Source organism: Balearica regulorum, chromosome 2, assembly GCF_011004875.1.
Source record: "Balearica regulorum gibbericeps isolate bBalReg1 chromosome 2, bBalReg1.pri, whole genome shotgun sequence".
Classification (NCBI taxonomy): domain Eukaryota; kingdom Metazoa; phylum Chordata; class Aves; order Gruiformes; family Gruidae; genus Balearica; species Balearica regulorum.
Genome location: NC_046185.1, coordinates 93,154,930 through 93,176,001, shown reverse-complemented (window position 1 = coordinate 93,176,001; position 21,072 = coordinate 93,154,930). Strand labels below are relative to the sequence as shown.

General features: G+C 54.3%; 2 protein-coding genes across 11 annotated transcripts in view; one reads left to right on the top strand and one right to left on the bottom strand.

Moving 5' to 3' along the window:
• Window positions 1-2,682: 2,682 nt before the first annotated feature.
• Window positions 2,683-21,072, top strand: part of FOXC1 (forkhead box C1) — a 39,520-nt gene continuing 21,130 nt past the window's right edge. For 2 of the 9 annotated variants that reach the window (XM_075744926.1, XM_075744923.1), the window contains exon 1: window positions 3,840-5,778. In XM_075744926.1, the coding sequence (XP_075601041.1) occupies window positions 3,889-5,595 (1,707 nt within the window). In that variant the 5' untranslated portion in view covers window positions 3,840-3,888 and the 3' untranslated portion in view covers window positions 5,596-5,778. The other 7 variants (XM_075744930.1, XM_075744927.1, XR_012833917.1 and 4 more) reach the window with 7 other exon arrangements.
• GMDS (GDP-mannose 4,6-dehydratase) overlaps window positions 17,986-21,072 on the bottom strand; it is a 432,191-nt gene continuing 429,104 nt past the window's right edge. For both annotated transcript variants that reach the window (XM_075744931.1, XM_075744932.1), the window contains exons 10-11: window positions 18,925-18,993; window positions 17,986-18,403 (exon numbers count right to left, since the gene is read on the bottom strand). In XM_075744931.1, coding sequence (XP_075601046.1) covers window positions 18,341-18,403; window positions 18,925-18,993 — 132 coding nt within the window. In that variant the 3' untranslated portion in view covers window positions 17,986-18,340. The remainder of the gene's footprint in view (window positions 18,404-18,924; window positions 18,994-21,072) is intronic.

Below are 21,072 nucleotides of genomic sequence, written 5' to 3'. Positions count from 1 at the left end.
TTTCTGACATCTCCGTAAATAAGGTTGCAAATGACCACACACACAAAGCCTCGGAGGGTTTTTTAAGAAAAGCGCGGCTCCCGTGGCCCGGGGCTGCCCGTCGGGGCTCCCGTCCCGCCGCCGCCTCCCCTTGAGCGGCTTCGGGGAGGAGGCGGGAGCGGCCGTGCCCGCTGCCCGGGTGTCTGCACGGTACGCGGGGTAGAGGGGACACGGTGGCCACGGCTGCTGCCGTCCTGCTTCGTTTCTGCGGGCAGTGTACCCCAAATGTGGCTCTCCCATCCGGAGGCCACGCTGGCTAATACGGCAAAGGCAGGGCGCTGGGGAAGGGCAGCTCGGTAGTGCGAGCGGGTGGGTGAAACCCAAGCGCCGGGGACTCTGTCTGGGTGGTATCCAAACACACCGGGAGGGAAACTGATCCTTCTGCCTCCCTAAAACAGTTGTTTCCCCCCTCCCCAACACGCACACACACACAACCCCCAGATCACTCTGTGAACCTTCACAATGGTGACTTTTGTGCCTCGACTAGAGAAACCAGAGTCCTGCTGGTTTGAGGTATGTAACTTAACACACGTTAGTAATTGCGTCAGTTCGCAATTATAGAATCAGAGTGGCTATTGCAAAATATATTAGATGCAAAACACAGCGGATTAATGGCCCCCCCTTCCCTGCGCTGAAACTTCGCGGTGTTACTCCAACCCCTGCCTGAGAAATAGCTTCGCTACCGTAAACATTGTCCAGATAAAATGAAAAAGTCAGTAAAGGGTCCGGCTCCCGGAGCGGCACGTTACGGCCGCTCATGGGAGCGAGCGAGAAGCCCATGGAAATTGTTTTTAACGGCAGGTAATACCGTGGGAAAACCGGATGACCTGGGCTGCATGGAAATGTGCTAAAATGCCCTTTTTTTTCTTTTTTTTTTTTTTTTTTAGCAAAGCAAGAAAGAGTTTTTGAAAATATAAAGTGTTGGAACTGACATCTAGTCCAGTGCTTGCGCATTTATTAATTCTGCCGTGGTGGGAGGAAAGGGAAAAACGTGTAATTAGGCAGGAGCAGGTGAAAGATTCCAGACGATGAAATACAACAGGCTAAACGGGATAATGTATTCACCATTAAAGGACTGACATTTATTACCAAAAGGAGACCCGTTATGTTTGAATATGAAAAGCAGCAGATATTAGGGTATATAAATTACCTCCTTCATATTACTTGCATCTCATTTAAATTTTTTTTTTTTTTTTAATAACCAACGGATTGGTATTTCAGAGGAAAAGCCATACCTGCTAAAATACCACCAGGCAAATGATGCGCCTTTGACATCCTCCAAAGACACGAGCCCCAAAGCAATCGATCACAGTAAAAAGTGAGGAAAGGGGGTTTGAAATCAGTGAAACCAAAAGGGGGTTTTGACGTATTTGCAGTGTCACAAGATCAGGGTGGGTAATTCGTCTCAGAAACACACACACACACGTCTTTCCCGTACAAATTCCACCCCTTAAAATAGATTTCAGCTTGTTTCTTTCAACTGATCTATTATTAACAGTAATGAAGTTTCAGAGGTATAGGCTATGAAGTGAACGAAGAGCACTGGGTTGGATTTTTTAGTATCTGAACTACTGATAAACTACACTGCTGTGCAAATATGTATACGAATCTCCCCGTGTTTAAAGTACGAGAAGAACATCTTCTTTCTTAAAATATAACAGCAAATTAAAAGGCAATTTTAAAAAATAAATAACCAAGCCCTCACTCCCTGCTCCCTTTAAGCTCCCGTTAAAGTGTTATTCTGATTAGAGCCCAAATATTCTTTCAGACATTTAGACAAAGGCAGCAGCAACGCAAATCAAATCTTCGCAGTAGAACCGGCCAAACAGTTTAGGGAATATTAATTTTCTTGCACTTTTTTGCCTTTTTTTTTTTGCTTGTTTGTTTCTTTTGACACACCTGACATACCACGGAGTCCACTCTGAAGCAGATTAGGAACACAAGTATGTCCTCTCCGTCTCAAGTAAATAAATAAATAAAGCAAGGACCGGCTTTCCGTATCACATCCCATAAGGTCTGTAAAGATTACCTGAACGAGCGAGCTAAAAAGACCTCGTACAAAGAAATGCGCCCGCGTTTATAAACAGCAGAGGCAGCGGGCGCTTGCTTTGCAGACGGAGAGAGGAAAGCCCTTGGTGGCTGATTAATAAAAAGGAGCTTTGGAGGACTCGTCAAAACCTTGTCAACCGGAGGAATGCAATCTCTTCGGAAGCGTTTGGTCAGGCGGGCAGCTGGCTGCAGGCAGGGTGGTGCTGCTGGGGCAGGGGCATCCCACCCTGCGCGCACACCTACGCACACACACCCCACACGCACCCTCACACACACACACACACACACTTTTCCCTCCGTCCTCACGGGCGTGGGGAGTGGAAGGCAGCCGGGGTGAGGCAGAGCCTCCTGGCTGGGGAGGGAGGGCAGGGAGCGAGCCGGCACACCGGCGTGGAACCTGCACGCCGACACGGGCGGCAGCCCGGAGGGAAGGGGAGGGGAGAGCCCGGCGGGACCGTGCGGAGAAAATAGACCATTGGGGGGGGGGGAGGGAAAAAGAAAAGAAAGGAAAAAAGTGGGGGGAGAAACGCGCGTGGGTAGGCAGATCTCTGCGGGAACATATACACATACATATATATATATATATACACACGTTGCTGCAGGCGTGCACGTCGTGCGTGTGCCCGGGGAGCGTGTGCGAGGGTGACCGCGAGCCTAAGGACGCGGGTGGGTGCGTGGGCGGGCTGCCACGGGGCTGTAGGGCTCGCGCGGGTCGGCGCGCAAAATCCGCGGGCGCGAGAGGGTCTCCGCGGGTGCGCAGCGGCCCGCGCGAGCCCGGGGCTCCACGGCCGCTCCAGCCTTCCGCGTGTGCCGGCGAGCGTGTGTGGCCGGTCCCCGAGAGCTGCAGCTCCCAGGGCTGCTGCGGGAATTTTTGTTTTTTTCTTCTTTTTTACTTTTTTTTTTTTTTTTTGCTCGCTCGTTCCTTTTTTTTCCCTCCTCATTCAGAGCCCCGGGTGTCTCCCGGCCCTCATTGGCCGCCCCGGCTCGGCGGGGCGGAGCTGAGCCGCCTGCAAAAGGAGGAAAAGAAAAAAAAAAAAAAAAAAAAAAAGAGAGAGAGAAAAAAAAAAAAGGAGACCAAGAGAGGAGAGGGAGGGAAAAAAAAAGGAGAAAACTGTAAGTGCGTAAAAAAGTTCTCGCCGTGGTGACGGATGCTCAAAAGTTCAGGAGTTTTTCCGATGCTTCCCAAAGCAGCCTGCGACTGAAAAAGAGACTGAAAAAAAGCGAGAGGGAGAGCGAGAGGGAGACTTTGCACTGGGAGATCGGGAAGGTGGATTTTTTTCTTCTTCTGCTCGCTTAAAAAAAGCCAACAAAACACATCCCTCTACTTTTGTCCCTCCTTTGCAGACAACTTGTTGCAGATCCCCGTGGAACAAGGAACTGGGAGCGTGGGAGCCTCTTTGCAAAGGTTTTATTTTCTTAATACTCTTTCTGCGTTTGGAAGTTGCTTTCTCCGCTGCGATTATTTTTTTCCCCTGCCCCGTTTTCTTTTTAAAAACATTTTTTCCCCTTTTTCACCCCCCCTCCCTTTTTTTCCCTTTTTTGTGATTTTTTTTTTTTTTTCCCCTCCGCGTGGAGTGCGGGAGCTTGCCGGTGGGCTTTCCTGGGCGAAGAAGAGGAGACTTTCGGCGCTGCCGTCGTTATTCTTCCTCCCTTTTTCCGCGCTCCGCCGGGGGGGGTGGGGGGGTGGGGGTTGCCCGTCCGCCCGGTCCAGCTCGGTCCGCGGAGCGGCGGAGGGGTGGAGGGGGAAGGGACGCGCTGTTTGGTCCGGCGGGGAGGGTGGGGGAAAGCTGACGGGAGGACATGCAGGCTCGCTACTCCGTGTCCAGTCCCAACTCCCTGGGAGTGGTGCCGTACCTCGGCGGAGAGCAGAGCTACTACCGCGCCGCCGCGGCGGCGGCCGGCGGGGGCTACACGGCCATGCCGGCCCCGATGAGCATGTACTCCCACCCGGCCCACGAGCAGTACCCGGCCGGCATGGCCCGAGCCTACGGGCCCTACACGCCGCCGCCGCAGCCCAAGGATATGGTGAAGCCGCCCTACAGCTACATCGCCCTCATCACCATGGCCATCCAGAACGCGCCCGATAAGAAGATCACCTTGAACGGGATCTACCAGTTCATCATGGAGCGGTTCCCTTTCTACCGGGACAACAAGCAGGGCTGGCAGAACAGCATCCGCCACAACCTCTCCCTCAACGAGTGCTTCGTCAAGGTGCCCCGCGACGACAAGAAGCCCGGCAAGGGCAGCTACTGGACCCTCGACCCCGACTCCTACAACATGTTCGAGAACGGCAGCTTCCTCCGCCGCCGCCGCCGCTTCAAGAAGAAGGACGCCGTCAAGGACAAGGAGGAGAAGGACCGCCTGCACCTCAAGGACCATGCCCCGCCGCGACCGCAGCCGCCCGCCGCCGCCGAGCCCGAGGGCGGCCCCGCCGGGGGCAGCGCCGCGCCGCCGCCGCCGCCCGTCCGCATCCAGGACATCAAGACGGAGAACGGCACGGCCTCGCCGCCGCAGGCCGTGTCCCCCCCCGGCGCCGCGCCGCCGCTCGGCGCCGTGCCCAAGATCGAGAGCCCCGACAGCAGCAGCAGCCTGTCCAGCGGCGGCAGCCCCCGCAGCACCCTCCCCTCCAGCCGCTCCCTCAGCCTGGAGGCCCCCGAACCGCCGCCGCCGCCCCCGCCGCCGCCCCCGCCGCCGCCCCACCACCACGGCCCGGGCTTCAGCGTGGACAACATCATGACCTCGCTGCGAGGCTCGCCGCAGGCCGCCGCCGAGCTGGGCGCCGGCCTCCTGGCCCCCGCCGCCGCCGCCCCGCGCACCGGCATCCCGCCCGCCCTCTCCCTCGGCGGCTACTCGCCGGGTCACAGCTCCGTTTACGGCTCGCCCTGCGGCCAGGCGGCCGCCGGCGCCGCCGCCGGCACCTACCACTGCAACATGCAGGCCATGAGCCTCTACGCGGCGGCGGGCGGCGCCGACCGACCCGGCCACCTGCCCGCCGCCGCCGCCAGCCCCGCCGAGGACCCGCTGCCCGACTACGCCATGCCCACCGGCGGCGGTGGCGGCGGCGGGGCGGGGGGCGGCGGCGGCGGCGGCGGCGGGGCGCTGGGGCACGGCGGGCTGGGCGGCGCGGCGGGCGGCCACCAGGAGGGGCACCACCCGCACCCGCACCCGCACCAGGGCCGCCTGGCCTCCTGGTACCTCAACCAGGCGGCGGCGGCGGCGGCGGCAGCGGCGGCGGCGGCGGGGGAGCTGGGCCCGCTGGCGGGCGCGGCGGGCTACGCGGGGCCGCAGCAGGGCTTCGCCGCCGCCCCGCGGGAGGTCTTCGAGGCGCCGCGGCTGGGCCTCAGCGCCTCGCCGGGCGGCGGCGGCGGGGGCGGTGGGGCGGGGGGCGGCGGCGGCGGCGGCGGCGGCGGGGCGGGGGGCGGCGGCAGCTGTCAGATGGCCTTCCCCGGCAGCCAGCCGCTCTACCGCACCTCCGGGGCCTTCGTCTACGACTGCGGCAAGTTCTGAGCGCGCCCCGCCGCGGGGAGACCGCGGGGATACCGCGCAGCACCGCGCAGCACCGCGCAGCACCGCGCCGCCGGCCCCCGCCGCGCCCGCGGAGGGAAGCGAGCGCACGCGAAAAGCTTTTGTACAGAGACAGCCCCAAAGCATGTCTTGGTTTGTTAAAGGACAGTGTTACTCCAATAACACGTAAGTTTTTTTTTTTTGTTTTTTTTTTTAATTGCTTTGAAAAATACTCCCCCCTCCCGTCCTTCCCCTCTCTTCCCCATCCCTTAAGGTATTGTCACGCCCCGTGTTTAAAAGGGGCGAAAAGTCCAGCGTAGAGTACCAGCTTCTCCCCCCCCCCCCCCCGCCCTTCCTCTTTTACAAGGACTTGTTTTAAAATGTAAATTGCGACATAGTAATTTATTTTTAATTTGTAGTTGGATGTTGCGGACCAAACGCCAGAAAGTGTTTCCCCCTTCCCTGAAAAGTGACGTTAAAATTGACTGAAACGCTGATTTTTTTCACTATATATAAAAAGGGAAACTGTATTAATCTTATTCTATCAATATTTTTCTTTTTTTTTTTTGTTGAAAATATTCTGAAGGTATTGCATTGTTTGTTTATTAATAAATTACCGTTCAGTTGGAATGATCCTTTACACGTCTGTATATTTTAATACTTTCATTTAGAGAGCGAGAGAGAGAGGGAAAAGGGATTTCATAACTAACTTTGTCGCTGGAACAGCTCGTTCCCCTCCGCGCAAATTCCAAAGACCATTTAGGAACTGCCAGGTCGAAAAAATCCCTTTTCAGTCTCTTCTGCAATATGTTCCACTTAGTCAGCTCGCCTTATCCGCTAGGAAAAAAATACTTTCCCATGGCAGCTCTGAGTTGGCAAATAAACAAACACGTTTTCTTAGCAATTAATGGGCAAGACCTGGAAACATTTGACCATACACAGTAGTATGACAACATTACGGCTTTTAAAATAATACGCCTATGTAGGGGTATATTAAGCGATAACTCCGAGGTAGAAGTACGTGCACTAGATTCCTACCCTTGTGTAACTGTGTATCTATCGAGCTATCGATCTCTCTGCGTGTATTTCAAATGTATTTATATATAGGATTTACATATGTATCTATTTCTAAAGAAGGATTACGTATTTATTTATAGATTCATATACGCATTGCATATGTTTCTAAACTCCAGTGTATATTAGATGCCAGCTCTTCTGTAGTATGTATATTCTTCAATATAATGTAAGCATAGAAATCACTGCTTCGTAGAATCGATAGCAATGAGCGCAGTCACATCCTTGAAGCCGCTTCTGTAATACATAGTTTTAAAGGACTATTTTATTTCAAGGAAAAAAAAAAAAAAAAAAGTAGTTTGATTAAAGAGTGCTTGTACAGTCTGTCCTTACACCTCTCTAGCTCTGCTTTACTCCTGTCCTTTAGGGACATTACTGGTCTGTTGGAAGTGCCCTAATTGCTCGGACTAAAATTATTTTAGAAAGAGTTTCTGTGGGAGAGTTTTTCCTATATAGTTGTTTGGGGAGGGGATTTGTGTCCTTCACTCCTTCCTTTTTCCTTAAATCGGAAAAAAAAATAAAAAAATTACCAGGGTAGTAGATGAGTGCTGCACAGACTGATGTCTTGTCAGATCAAGAACCTCATCTTCTGGGCAATTTGCAATTAAGAACCTACGGGCAATGGGGATCACCTTCCCCCTTTGTAAGTAACCACCAAAATGCAATAAATTCATTAACTTAAAAGAATCTGCCTTGTCAGTCAGATTTGGGAAGAAGATTATTTGATTACAGATATTTAAGGCCTAAGTTTGCTTTCAAGATAATACAGTTTCCTATCAGTGTCTCTTATCTAAAGGCAACACTTAACAGTAATTACTGTTGCATTGTTCAGGGTTACATTGTAAATAAATACAAAGGTATTTACAGTTAAACCTTATTACCTCGCCTTTAAGCTGCGCTTCCCTTCCAAAGCAACAATCTAATATTCAGAAAACACCTTCAGCAGATCGAATGAACCGGGGTGTGTGTGTGTGTATGTGTGTGCGCTTTTATAACGTTGGCTTAAAATATGTTTATGCAAGTATCGTATAGTCTTTGCTTTTTTCGTGCTAGTACCTCTACAGACACTACCGGCCTTTTTTTAGATTTATTTGTTTGCTAAGTTGGGTGAGAGAAACTCAAACGCTCCGTCCTCCGGTTACGGTAAAGCTGAAGCGAAAGACGGGCAAAGCTGAACGCGCTGGCTCCGGGGCCACGTTTTGACCGCAGCTCCCCGTTTTTTCACCAGTAAAGCGAAATAAAATGTTACCTATTCCCGGTCGGGCTCACCTTCTGCTCCCCACCGTCCCTGTCCCGGTACCGAGCGGGGGGCAGCTGAGCTGGCTCCCTCCTCACCTCTCCTTGTGACCGGGGTTTCCGGGCCGGGGACACGGCGGGGCTTTCGCCGCCTCCCTCCTTCGCTCCCCCTCTTTGGGAAGGGGAGCCCCGGCGGGGGCAGCTCCCTCTGCCCCCGGCAGCTGGCTCTGCCAGCGAGGTGGCTGCATGGTAACGCCATTCCCGGCTCCCCCCGCCCGGTATTTAAAATAAAACTAAAAATTAAAGAACGGAGAGGATAGAGAGGCGATTGCATGTACTATTTGCCTGTTATTTTTGTTGCGATCAGGCGCCGGCTTTCCTGTATTTTGGGTTTTCTCGGCCGTCTCCAGCGGTAGGGTGTTTGTGTCGAAAATAAATAGGAGGGAAAGCAGTTGCTAGCTCGGCTTGTTTAAACACCCGTTGCATTGTCAGTGGTGCTGCTCGACTAGGGGAGCTGGGGGGGGCTGTGCGGGGCTTGAACAAGTGCCGTCTATAATTACTGCTAATGCCCCGGCCGCCCCGGGACGGCCCGCTGCCCTCCGCGGCCCCGACACCGCGGGGAGGCCGCGCAACTTGCGCTCCCCGCGGCCCTGGCTGAAAAGATGCGGGTGGAAGGGGCTCGCCTGGCCGGGGGGCAGCTCGCAGTCAGGGAGGGGGCGAAGGGAAACGTCCCGCCAGGTAGGTCGTGCCGGGATCCTCTGCTCCCGGAGGGGATCCCTTTCCTGAAGTGACGTGCGTGGTCGCGGCGGAGGTCACCTCCCGGTTCTCAGTGCGACGGGATGGCTCACGGCACACTCCCGCTTCGGCTTGGTTATTACTACTTTTTAAATTTTTTTTTTTTTTCCTCCCCCTCCTCACAGAAATTGTTCACAACGAAAATAACATTAGCGGTGCAGAGGGTCCCACCGGTAGGCAATGAATCGTGCGGGCTTGGCAGCGGGAGGCGGCCCTCCCGCCGCGCAGGCCGGTCCCGCGGAGTCCCTGCGCGGCGCTGCGCGGAGGTGGGCCGGCCGCACCGCTCCACCGGACCAGGGCCTCTGGCGTGACACGTTGCTGCTGCTGCTGCTGCTGGCAGGGGGGGAAGGCCCGGCGGGCTTGCTAGAAACCTTACCGGGCTGGGCCAGAGCAGCACGGCGGGCGCGGAGCGGGGCGTCCGCCTGCGGGCAGCGCTCCTGCCTGTAAGACACGAACGGCGGGCAGCGGGGCAGCGAGGGGCCCTCGTTCCTTTTGTGCTTGTCCCCCCCCCACCACCACCCACCCCCTTGCGAGCAGCAGGCAAACCCGAATGTCCCTTCTGACTTGTGATTGTCTCCCAGCAGAACTGGGCCTGACCTGAACGCCAAAAGAGATGCGGTCCGACCCTGCGCGGAGGTGGGCACAGGACGTGCGCCCAGGCAGCAGCTGAAAGGTGCCTCCGTAAGGCCTCTGCATCTTCGGTGGCAGCCCGTACAGCGAGCGGGGACGCTCGGCCCCGGCCTGGCCTGCAGAGCGGTCCATTAGGTGCCAGGTTAGCACGGCGCTTTGTGTTGTATTTTTAGCTCAAGCTGATTTTTTTTTTTTCCCAAAAAACTATTGCTTTGCTTTTCGTCTAGGAAAAAAAACACCACCACTTTTTTTTTGTTTTTTTTGTTTTTTTTTAAAAACCACCTCATTTGAGGCACCATTCCGTTTAGCTGGTTCTGGTAGTTTCATACTTGTATTTGCTCATCTGTCACTTAAACTGAAGAAAACGCAGAGAGAATGAATATTCTCCCTTCTAAGTTTTCTCCTCGGAATTTCTTCTTAAAGCGAGTTCATATTATGTTCTGCAAAGGTCATAACCAAAAATAGCAGAGAACTGCATGCAAATAGTTGAGAGGACGTGGATCAAAACCCCTTCCCTACCTTCTCTTCAGAGGGAGAACATGGCGAGACTGTTACGGATGGAAACGTTAAAGGCATGTTTCCAAATGCGCGTTTGACGATATCTGGGGCCCTTTCTGAAAGCTACGAAGTTCGGGAAAGTCGCTTCGAAGTTAGCGCAGAGGTATTTTTATAGTCGGGTGTAACTTCGTAACGCTATTAGTAACCCCTGAGGTTGCATCGTATTGACCAGCCGACTGTACTCCGGCAGCAGGCTCTCCTCCGCCCTCGCCTCCCCAAAAATACGCCGATTAGAGAGGGGCGAGCTTAAAGCTTCCCTCCGGGCTCTAAAGCTTTTCTTGCGCGTTGCGGGCGAGTCGCAAACGGTGCAAGCAAAGGCCGGAGCGGGTTTTGCGGGAGGCAGCGTGATTCCGTCACGCAGAAAGGAGCGGTCACGCACGGTCGGGAGCTGAGGGCGCCCACGTGAAGATGAGCGTGAGTTAACAATGCGCGGTCTTTACTACGTCGTCTTGATTGCGTAGGCAAAAGCGTGCAGCACCGAGGGGTGCACATGGCTGTGCTGCGCACAGGCAGGTACAGGAGCGCTGAGATGCGGGGCGTAGAAACGCTCCCCCCACCCTCTTCCCGAAATCACCCATTTCAACGGTAACCGCTAATTGAACATTGGTTTTCAATTAATTTCGCTTGTAAAGTAATTTAAACCCCTCGGCGTGGTCAGTCCATTTTTTCCCCGGTTCCCTGTGTTATGGCCGGGCATGTTCCCTACGTGCTTCCGTCATTTTAAGATGCGCGGGTGGAGTGTTTTTGTGAGGGGGATGAGGAGCACGGCGGTGTGCAGGGGTAGCTGTTGCGCCGTCGGGGTGCCCGAGGCCAAGCTGTCGCTGCGCGGGGGCGCAAGTGGCGCGCAGCCGGGGTAGTGCGGAGGACGAGCACAGGTTAACGCGGCTCCGCGTCGACATAGCGGGCCTAAAGCGTGGCGTAAGGGCGCTGCTCGGTTCTCCCCTGGGACACCCGTGGGTTTCAGCCTGCCGGCATCTCGCACACAAGCTTACGGGCTGGGAGGATCCCACTTACCTTTCCCGTGTGGCTTGTTGGTTTTGGTTTGGTTTTTCTTTTTTTTTTTTTTTTTTTTTTTTTTTCCCCTTCCCTTCCCTTTCCCCTTCTGCCTCGCCTCCCCGGCGGCTTGTCTTGTGTTGTGAATCCGCCCCAAAGGTGGTGCGGTGCCGCGGTGAACGTAGCCCTCCTGGTTTAATTACGCTAGGGCTCATAAAGCCATTCGCTTCTTTCCAAAGTAATAAACAAACGTCGCGTTAGGTCAAGATTGATGGTGTCCATGCAATAAAAACGGGCCAGGTCAGGAAGGAATAAAATTCAATCAGAGCTCGCGGAATCATTTTTCAGGGGACAGAAAGACAGAAAAGGAGACGGGGGTCAAGGGAGACGATGTCACCATTCACAACACACCAGCCAGGAGGGAGGAGGGCGAGGGTTAACGAGCGATTGTTTTTTATCAAGCGGAGCCTAATTGAACGAAACAATAGCCGCATCGGCGGGGGAGGGCCGGCTCCTTGCGCGGAGGAGTCTCTGCGGGGCAGGGCTGCGGCCCCCGGCCATGGCGGGCACAGGGGACCCCTCGCAGCAACGCTGCGACCCCCCGCCCCCCCAAAATCTTTACACATGCACCTGGGGCAACGGGCAGGTCTCCCTGACCCAGCCCAGGAGCTGGCGGTGCAGACAGCGGTAGCAGACGGCCGTGTGCTAGTAGGGGGGGAGAGCAGGACCCCCTCATTTCGCAAGGAGTCCTAACAGGACTGCTTGGAGGGCCGGAGAAGCAATTCCCAGCTCTCCCGAGGGTCACTCCGGCAGGTCCGGCAGGAGCAAGGGCCCTCGGTGTCACTTGCAATTAACCCCTCTTCCCCTTCGGCTTAGTTTGGTGGGAACGCTGCTGGCCCCCTGAGATTTGGCAAGGGGCTGCGGAGGTGGCGTTCGCTGGACGCCCGACGGGGGGTGGGTGCCGGCCCAGCTCTGTCGGAGGGTGGCCGGGCGGGATGGAGCAGGGCTGTCGGGGGGCCGCGGCGTGCAGGGAGGCGGTGGCACAGCCCTGCATGGAAACCCCTGCGGTCTGAGGGGCTCCTTTTCCTCCTGACTCGGCCTCGCTAGCTTCGCCAACCCACTGGCATTTTGTGCTGCGTGGGCCGGGGAGGCAGCCGGCGAACGCTTCCTCCCTCCAGTGTGCGGGCAGGGTGTTTGGAGGTGTGTATGGCTGTGTGATTTCTCCCTCGCTCTCCAAGCAAACGCGTCTGTTGCCCGCACCTCTGCGACCTTCTAGGCCTGTAACTTGTGCCTTGCTCGGTATGCGCAAAATAATAGCTATTAAAAAGCACTGGGATTGGGGAGGAAGGCGGCACGGGCTACTGGTGAGAGCTCGCAAGTTCTCCGGCTGAGTGGGAATTGGGTGGTCGGCAATTTTTTTGCCCCCTAAATAAACACAGCTTGAAACGACTTGGGTGGGCAGAAGGGAACAATTTGTGAGCCAGAGAGCAAGTGAGCTGGGCAGGCAGCCGAGCAGCGACTTTACCTGCTGGAGACTTTCACCTGACCTTTAGGTGTCAGGGGGCTTGGTCGCACAGTGTATTACCCCAAATTCAGGTCAGCTGCTTTAGGCTGCGTTCTGCAGAATTAAAACAACAACAATGAAACCCCCAAACTGGAATCCTCCCTCCTTTCCAGCCCCCATCACCTCTGGGGAGAATGCAGGAAAACCAACACATTTAGAACCATTAACTCTTAAAATAGCTGAATTTCCTCCAGTAGAGAAAACGCAAATTATTACACTCATGAGTTCAGGATATTTATATATTATATGAATCGATGAATAAACAGGTCATATCGCTGCAGCCGTCGTGCCTCAGAAGGCAAGCGCTCGGTACAGAAGAAACACCATAGCCGTTTCCCCCTTCCCCGTTCCTGGAATTTATTTACTTGCCAGAACATTCAAGCGGCCGAGTTTAAATTTTTTTTTTTAAATAAATATTTGAAATAAGGAAGAAGAAGAATGTTTTCCATTGAACGATAATGTAAAAGTACTGATAATATCGTCCAAAGCAGAAGAGAATTGTTTAAACAATGTCGGTGCTTGCGAGATTGCCCAGTATAAATACATTCGCACTGCCTTTTTGATGCGAGTTTCTACTGGAACTCTTTTTTTTTTTTCTGTATATGTGTGTATTTCCCCGCTCCGATTACGTGGAATAGGTCTGCAGCTGCAAGCTAGCGGAGGGGCATTTCGCCCTGCCAAGCCCCGTCGCCCTGGGACGGGGGTCCCCGCTGCCGTTGCGGGCTGCGCGACGGGGCGCACGGCGCAGGCAGGAGCAGAGGGAGAAGCTGCGCTCGCCGCTCTCCCTTAGCGAGGATTTATGAAAGTGCTCGCGGCCAGCGCTTCTAACCTCGCCTCTCAAAGATGGGATGGATTTAAAACGAATAACGAATTGAAGAAAAATTACGGTTTTCTCCCGACACGATTCTCCGCCCCCCAAGCGCTTCTCCGGGGGGAAGGGGGGGGAACGGAGCGGGGAGGGGGGGACGGAGCGCGGAATAAACCGGCGCGAACTCATTAGCAAAGCAGAGGTTGCAATTAGCGTCTACTGCTGCGAACCGACCTCTCCCGCGCCCGCCTCCCCCTAGCCCCCATCACCAAATAATTGCAAAGTATCTGTTGATGTTTTTCTTCCACCCGTCAAAACGTTGGAGCTCTGCCTGCTCCAGCGCTCCTTTCTGCGTTTGTTGTGTCTGGAGACAATGCTCCGCCAGCTAAGTACCAGAGGTGAAGGGGGGTCACACGGGCAAGCGAGGAGCGCGGCCCTGCGAGCCGACTGGGGGCCTGTCCTCGCCTCCCACCCCTGCAAACCTGCCGCCCAGAGGCGGGGGGGGGGGGGGGCAGCGGGCGGGACACCGAGACCGGTCCCCCTCTCCCCAGGCTGCCCGGGGGCAGCCCCGTGCCTGCGTTCCCGGCCGGGAGAGGAGAGGAAGGAGGATGTGACCCTCATGTCCGCCCGGGGGGACTCGGCTGCTTTATGTGCAAGGGGCTGGGGGGTAGGTGGGGGACTCCTCCGTTCCCTCAATTTACAGTTAAATTTTATTTTTCTAAATACACTTCCCGCAATGGATCCGTCTCCGTGCGCGACCATGGTTGGCCGCGGAGCCATTTCCCACCACCTACCCACCCCGGCGTGCGCGTGCCCCAGCAGCGGGTCTGTTCTCCCCCCCCTTACTCCCCCTTTACTTTTACCCTTCAGGCTGATGACGCTGCGAGCAGGAGGTGTATTTTTAGATGGCGCTGGCGGGTTTGCTCCGCGACCCCGAGGAAACCCCCGTCGCTTTGTCTCGCCGGCCTTCCGTGCCGGGGCCGGGGAGGAGAGCGGCAGGCGGCCCAGCTGCGCCGCCGGCGGGCCCTGGGGCAGGACCGACCCCCGTCCCGGCCCCCTTGCAGAGGTGGCAGGGGCTTGAGCTCCTGCGGGGCCACCCCACCGCAGGCCGCGGCCGAACTGTTTGTTCCCTGCGGGGATTTTGCAGCCCACGAGTGGCAAGTGGTCCCGAGCGCCCCTGAAAGGCCTCAGGAGAGGGATTTTTTTTTTTCTTTAAAAAAAAAAAAAAAAGGCTTTCGTGGCAGTTTACCTTTGGCAAGACAGACTCCGGGGGATGGGCAGCGGCCCGCACGGCGGAGGCGAGGGGCTGAGTTACGGCTGCGAGATGTGGGGCGGCGGCGCTGACAGGCGGCGGGCGCAGGGGAGCAAGCCCTGCCTTAGCTGCTCGTAACTCCCGGCGCTGCGGAGCAGGGAGCCACAGGCAGGGCCAGGCCGGCTCTCCCGAGCGGGCCCCAACCCTCTGCAACCCGCTGGGCAGGAGCTCGGCCCGCTCTCCTCTCCCTGCCCGCCTGAACCCCGTCTTCCGACGGGGCGCACGCCCGGGCAGCCCCCACCATCGAGTGCTTCTCCCGTAGTAGCGGCGCAGGGATATCCCCTCTCTGCTTCCTACGACGCGGTGGGACAGGCTGCCCGGGCGGGGGCCGGCCCGGAGCAGGCGGCGATGGCCCCTCGGCAGGCTCCTGGGACTGCGCTCCCCTCCCCGGCCCCTGGCAGCCAGGGCGGCCGCACGCTGGCCCCGGCGAGCAACCGGCCTTCCCTACCAGCGCTGCCGCTCCGCAGCCGGCAGGGCCGGGCTCAGCGTTTCTTGGGCGTGCCGGAGAGCAAAAGCAAAACCCACCTTGCCGTTCGCTTTGTTCGCTGCTTCTGCTGCCGGTGGGACGCTTGTGAAAGGGACGGGAGGCTGGGGGCATGCTCGGTTATTTACAACTGGAGCTGCCCTTTTAAATTAACGAAGCTCTAATGACCCCAGATGAGGCATGACACGGGCAGAGGGGGATGTATCTTACCTGCACGCACAAAACGCTTGACATCATACACGTTCAACCGATGTAGCGGGCATTAGGCTGTATCTGGTGTGTTGGCTACATATATAATCTCCTTAAATCGCCGCGTGTTTTTTTTTTTTTAATTAATTTTATTTTATATTTTTTTATTTATTTCGTTTTCAAGAAATCATTTCGTGGTCATTGCAAAGAGCGGTACTTTGGGAGGAGTTCAAAGTCGGGCAGGAAGGTGGTGGTGAGGAAACCGAAAAGCAGTTCGGACCTTGGCCAAATTATAAAAAGCACGTTTTGTTCTGCCATGATCGGTAGCAATTTTTTTTTATTGTTACCATTTTTTATTTTTATTTTTTTCAAAAGAATCAAAAAGACATCCAGCGCAAGGATGTGGTCCAAGGAAGGACCTCTTGGTCTAAACCCAATTTTTGCCTTTCTACTTCCTTCCCCGTTCGTCCCCAATGTAGAGACCGAAAACGGAGAATAAAAATGTTTCTCTTGAATGCGCCACAGTTAGAGACGGCAAAGAAAAAAAACCCCAACAAACCGAGGTCGAAGGAAAACTGGCAGCTTATGTAAAGGTTCCCAGCCCTCTGCAGAGATGTGTGAACTAATATTCAGATGTACCAGCAAGCCTCCCAGTGAATCACTGCAAGAAAAAAAAAAGTTCCCAGCAATACAAAAATACCTTGTCATAGAAGCGCTTTAATACTTATTGTTATTATTATTTCATTCTAATTTTATTACGTGCGCCACCAAAGATCCGGCACCCGCAACCTGCGACCGCTTGTCCGAGGCGCTGCAAAGGGGGCAGCCCTCGGTGCGGCTGGGCAGGCGGAGCTCGACCGCTCCCCTCCGCCACTGGCCTCGGCCCCGGGGCGAGGGGGGCCACCGCTGGGCACGGCGGGACCCCCTCGGCCGTCGGGTTGTGCGGCGGCAGCCCGCAGAGCACGGCCGTAGCCGTGCGACCACGCGTGGGTGGGTGCCCGCGGCACAGGGGGCGAGCGCGTACCGCCGGGGCTGGGCAGCGGACCCACGCGGTGTGAGGACTGCGGGGGAAGACAGCTAATGCAAAGGACACGCACCCACGGGGAAGGGGTTTATTGTTATTTTACTCTAAAAAAAGGCTCAGCCGCGGTGTCGTGCCCGTAGTCCTGGGGAAAAGCACCCCAGGAGGCTTTGTATGAATATAACCACGCGTGGAGGTGCACACCCGGGGAGGTGGTGGTGAGTGGCAATGTGTGCGTGACCCCGAGCGCCCCCCGCTCCGCGGAGAGTTCCAGGCCTCCCCACGGACGGGACGTCCGTTCCCCGCTCGGCGTTGGTTCGTGCCGGATGAGCCGCGGAGACTGTGCGTGGGGGCTGGAGAGCCTCCCACGCGTGAGGCGCTGCTTGGAGCCAGTGCTAGAGGGACATCTCTCCCTCACCTGACAGGTCCCGCCGCTCCTCCTCCTCTCCGCCCTGCGAGGGCGCGTACTCCGTGCACCTGTAGGAAGGGATCCCAAGCAGCGGCCGGGCTCCCACGTTTCTTTTCCCCCTTGTACTGGGGTGGCCGCGCTCCTCCGCGCTCCCGCGGGGACAGCCCCGAAGGAAGCGGCTGCTCCGGCTGCCCGGGCGCGCCCCGCTCCGCGCCCCTCCGCGGCCGCGGCCACCGCCAGCTCGCACATTTTCCACTGCACCTCTGGCAAATGCCCGCCTCTCACGCCAGGCGCACAAAGAGCCTTCTCTCTCCGGCAGCCCGGCTCCTCGCAGGCTGCTCCCGAGCCCCGTCCCCGTCTCCTCTCACCACTTCCATCACGAAACCGCTCCCGAGAGCTGCTGGAGCCGCTGCCTCCAGCTCCCAGCTCAGCATCCCCCCCCCCCGCCCCCGCCATTGCTCCCCTTTTGGCAGGGGTGTCGCTCCCCCAAAGTAGAAAAGCAAGGGGTGCACTCCGAGAGGGTGTATCTCCCTGTGCATCTCCCCCGCCGTGTATCTCACCCATTTGCTCATTTCGAGGCATAACGCTAAAATGATGGGAGTAATTGGTGGGTGGAAGATCCTAAACCAACGGGAAATGTATGGGCTCGACGACCTCTGGATAACCCGGGTACCTTGGCACGAAAAGTGCAAAAATATTTACTCACCTTGAATTTTCTATTTTTTTTAAAGCTTTTTATTTATTTTGTTTTTATTTCTTAAGTCATCTTCTGAGATGATTCAAACTCCCATCCGAGGTCTAATTATAGTAAGCAGGAAGAGGATGGAGGGGGAATGGGTTGATTCTGGAGGGGGGGGGAGCACAAAACCCAAAACACCCTAAACCCCCAGATTGGGAAGGTGCTGGACAAAAAGGCTTTCTGTGATTTACGTGCTCTGAAATGAAGATCTGAAAAACGCTTATAAGCCCCTTCTGACGGGTTTGAAAGCGATTCCAGCAATTAGGAATTAATTCGGCATGGTCAAAAGGCGATTTCACTGCAAGTTATATCAAGTTATCCAAACTTTTACAAAGTTCAAGTGGTGGAAATGGGCCGCTGGGGTGGAGGTAAGGCTGCAGGAAAGAAAAACAAGGAGTGTTCAGGAAAGGCAGAAGAGGGGAAGCAGCGGAGCAAGGGCTGGGGGGATGACGAGCCCACGTTAGTGCCAGAGGTTTGCTGCTGTTGTTGCTGGAGGAGAGGGGAGGTTGGGGGTGAAGGGCAGGGGGCACTTTTGTTTTTCGAATGGGAGAAAGTACTAAAAATGCAATGGAGTTCCTAAGTAATAGAAAGATGAGTTTTAATTACAAAAAAATGGAAATCAGTGGGCTTGCTGGCCTATCAGTACTTCAGGTGCAGTATTGGGGGGGTGTGACCGCTCCCCAGTTAATGGCAGGAGGCAGAGTTAGCCCGGGCAGGGCTGACCCTGGGATAATGTGTGGGGCAAGAGGCACCAGGAGGGTGTGGAGGGTGGGCTGGGGGGGATAAAACCGGGCTTTTATGCACAGGCAGGCCAGCAGTAAAACCATCATGGGAAGGGGTGGCCACCCACACCGGCCCTGGCAGCTCATGGGGGTGCTGGCTGTGGGGTGCACCCCCAGCGCGGGTCCTGCAGCGCCTCTCGGGCCCATCCAGGGCTCAGGCGTTGGGGTTGTTCCTCATGAGCTCCACGTCGGCATCCACCATCTCCCTCACCAGCTCCTGCGAGGAGGGAGAGAGGCAGATGAGGGCCCCGGCGCAGAGGACGAACGGGCAGCACGTTGGGAGTGCCCCAAAGCATAAGCCCCCCAGTCCCCCGCAGCAGGACAAGGAAGGGACAAGGCTTTGCTGTGCTCTTCCCACAGAGCACCTGGCCCTGGCCCCAGCTCTGTCACAGGAGTGGTGGGACACTCTCGAAACTGGCTTGTTCGAGTCACAGCCTGCGTCTCCCAGCTGGCGCCCCAGTGCAAGCGCCTGCTCTTTTCCAAAACGTTGATACCTGCTGAGCCCTTTCCAGAGTGGGTTGGCAGAGCCACCAGGGATGCATCGCGTTGCCACGGTGGCTGCTGTCTTCAAAACAAGAGCTGCAGCCTGGCCGGGGGGCGGTGGGTGGTGTCACAAAAAATGGGATTTCCTAGTGTGCTTGAGTCACCCCACACAAAGGTCCCCCCCACCTCCCATGGATTGCTTTCAGAGGACACGAACACCCGGCAGGCACAACGCATGCCAGAAAGGCTACTCACATCAAACGTGACTCTCGGCTTCCAGTTCAGCTTTTGTCTGGCTTTGGTACAGTCCCCTTGCAGAAAATCCTGCGGAAAAGAAGAGAGAGGCGCTGCAAGAAGCGTTCACCCTCCCCACCTCAATGGCCTCCCCATTGCTCACACTCCCCTGCGAGCTGAGCGCAGCTGGAGCCACTGGCAGACTCTTCCGAGGACAAAATATTTCTCTTTAGGATGCAATTTTAGTGGAAGCTCATATGCCTATAAATCACCAGGAGGCAGCATCCTTTCACCAGGCTATTTTAGACCAAAAGAGTTATTCTTTGTTTTTGTGTGTGCGGGGGGTTTGAACTCCAGTCTTACAGTCGCATAATGGTGAACATTTTATAAGAAGTTATCATATGTCTTAATCGTGCTATTGAATGAGCTGTTTCAAATTCTTCCCCCCCCTTTGTTTAAATAATGTAAATCATACAGCAAACATGACAACTAGTCTTTTTCAAATGAAAACGTGATCACAGACAGATGATGCTGAAAGACTGTTATGAATATGGGTAACCACACGCAACAGTAGTAAACATCCAGCTTTTGAATGCCTACATCTTTTTTTTCTAGAGTATTTTGAGCATCCACATGGAAAGAAATATCTAAATATCTCATAAATGAAAAGAAATTATCTTGAAACCATTACAAAAACCAAGATTTTGGTCATACTTGCTTTACTGTTCAAGTGTTCTTAAAAATGCTACCACACCAAAACAATCCCACAACCAGTCATCAAAAATAACAAAATTAAACAAAGAAAAAAGCTCCTTTGACTGCATTTCTAATTGAGTGAAAAAACTGACTTGACTCTTCCTTTAAAATTCGAGTACTGTTACTTAAATAGTTAGCTTTTTCCACTTGTATGTGTTGATTTAATAAAATATATCATCTCTCCTCACAAGCTTCTTTTCTCTGTAGCAGTAAATACTAAAATTATATCTGTCCAGGTGTAAAGAAAACCAACCCAACTCAACTTTGTTACAGAACAACAAAACTAAGGCTGAATTCTGCTCTTGCATTTGACTTTATGGTGGTAACACAGCAGGCTTTCCAGAAAAATGCATGGACTGCGTTTCTTCTCCCTCTTCCACTCTCTGGCCAGCAGTGGAGCTAACGAGCATTTTCTGGCTGTAGGTTTGGTTGTGGTTTGGGGTTTTTTTGGGTTTGGTTTTTGTTTTGTTTTGTTTTTCAACTGTACTGCCACACACTACATTTTTTCAGATGCTATCTTTTGTGCATGTGTGGTTCAGGTCATGTTAACTTCCAAAATCACCTCATCCTGTGCAGTAAAATGTAGGAAATTCTTCTTCATAATTGTGCTCCAGAAAGTTAGACAGCTCGCTTCCAGGAGCAGAGGAAATCCACCAAAGGAAATATTGCACCGAAGAAGGGGATGTGGAACAAACACGTCTGCCGAGACTATTCCAGGCAGCGTTCTTACTAGTTCAGTCTTTAGGCTCAAAACATTTCAGCCTGCCTTCAGGAAAGAGTAAACAGATGGATCAGAACAAAATGATATGAAAATAAAAAATGCTGTGATTTCCTTAAATTAGACTAAATGATTTCCTACTGCAGCCCTATAATGGGTTTTTAGAAACTGCAGCAGACATTTGAGGCCAAGCCATGTAAAACCGCATCAGCTCGAGGGATCCCCTGGAGGGTCATGTGAATATGGATTGCAAAATCTGGTTTGAAATGGGAAAGACTCCCACTAGCTTTGATAAAATTTGGATCAGACTCTAATGTTCTCGTGGAGGTATGCTTTTTATCTGGAGTTCGGTTTAATTTACATTATATACGTGTGTATGTATGTGCCTGGAAACAAGGAAATCCTTCTTAAAATAATAATTTCGGTATAAAAACAACTGCCTTTTATTCAGTCCTAATTTAAGCCATTAGCTAGAAGTGTTTTAATACCACCTAGTTTTAAGTCATAAAAGCCATATCATAAAACTTAGAGTTTCATTTTTATAAATGCTATGTAAGTAATAACTTTACATCCACAATCTTTATATCGAAAGCATCCTTTGAAACTGAGCCTATCTAGGATACTGGCTTTCCATCTAAAAAAAAAAAAAAAAAAAGGAAGGACTGAGAAGAACAGAATTAATTGCCATTGCCTGC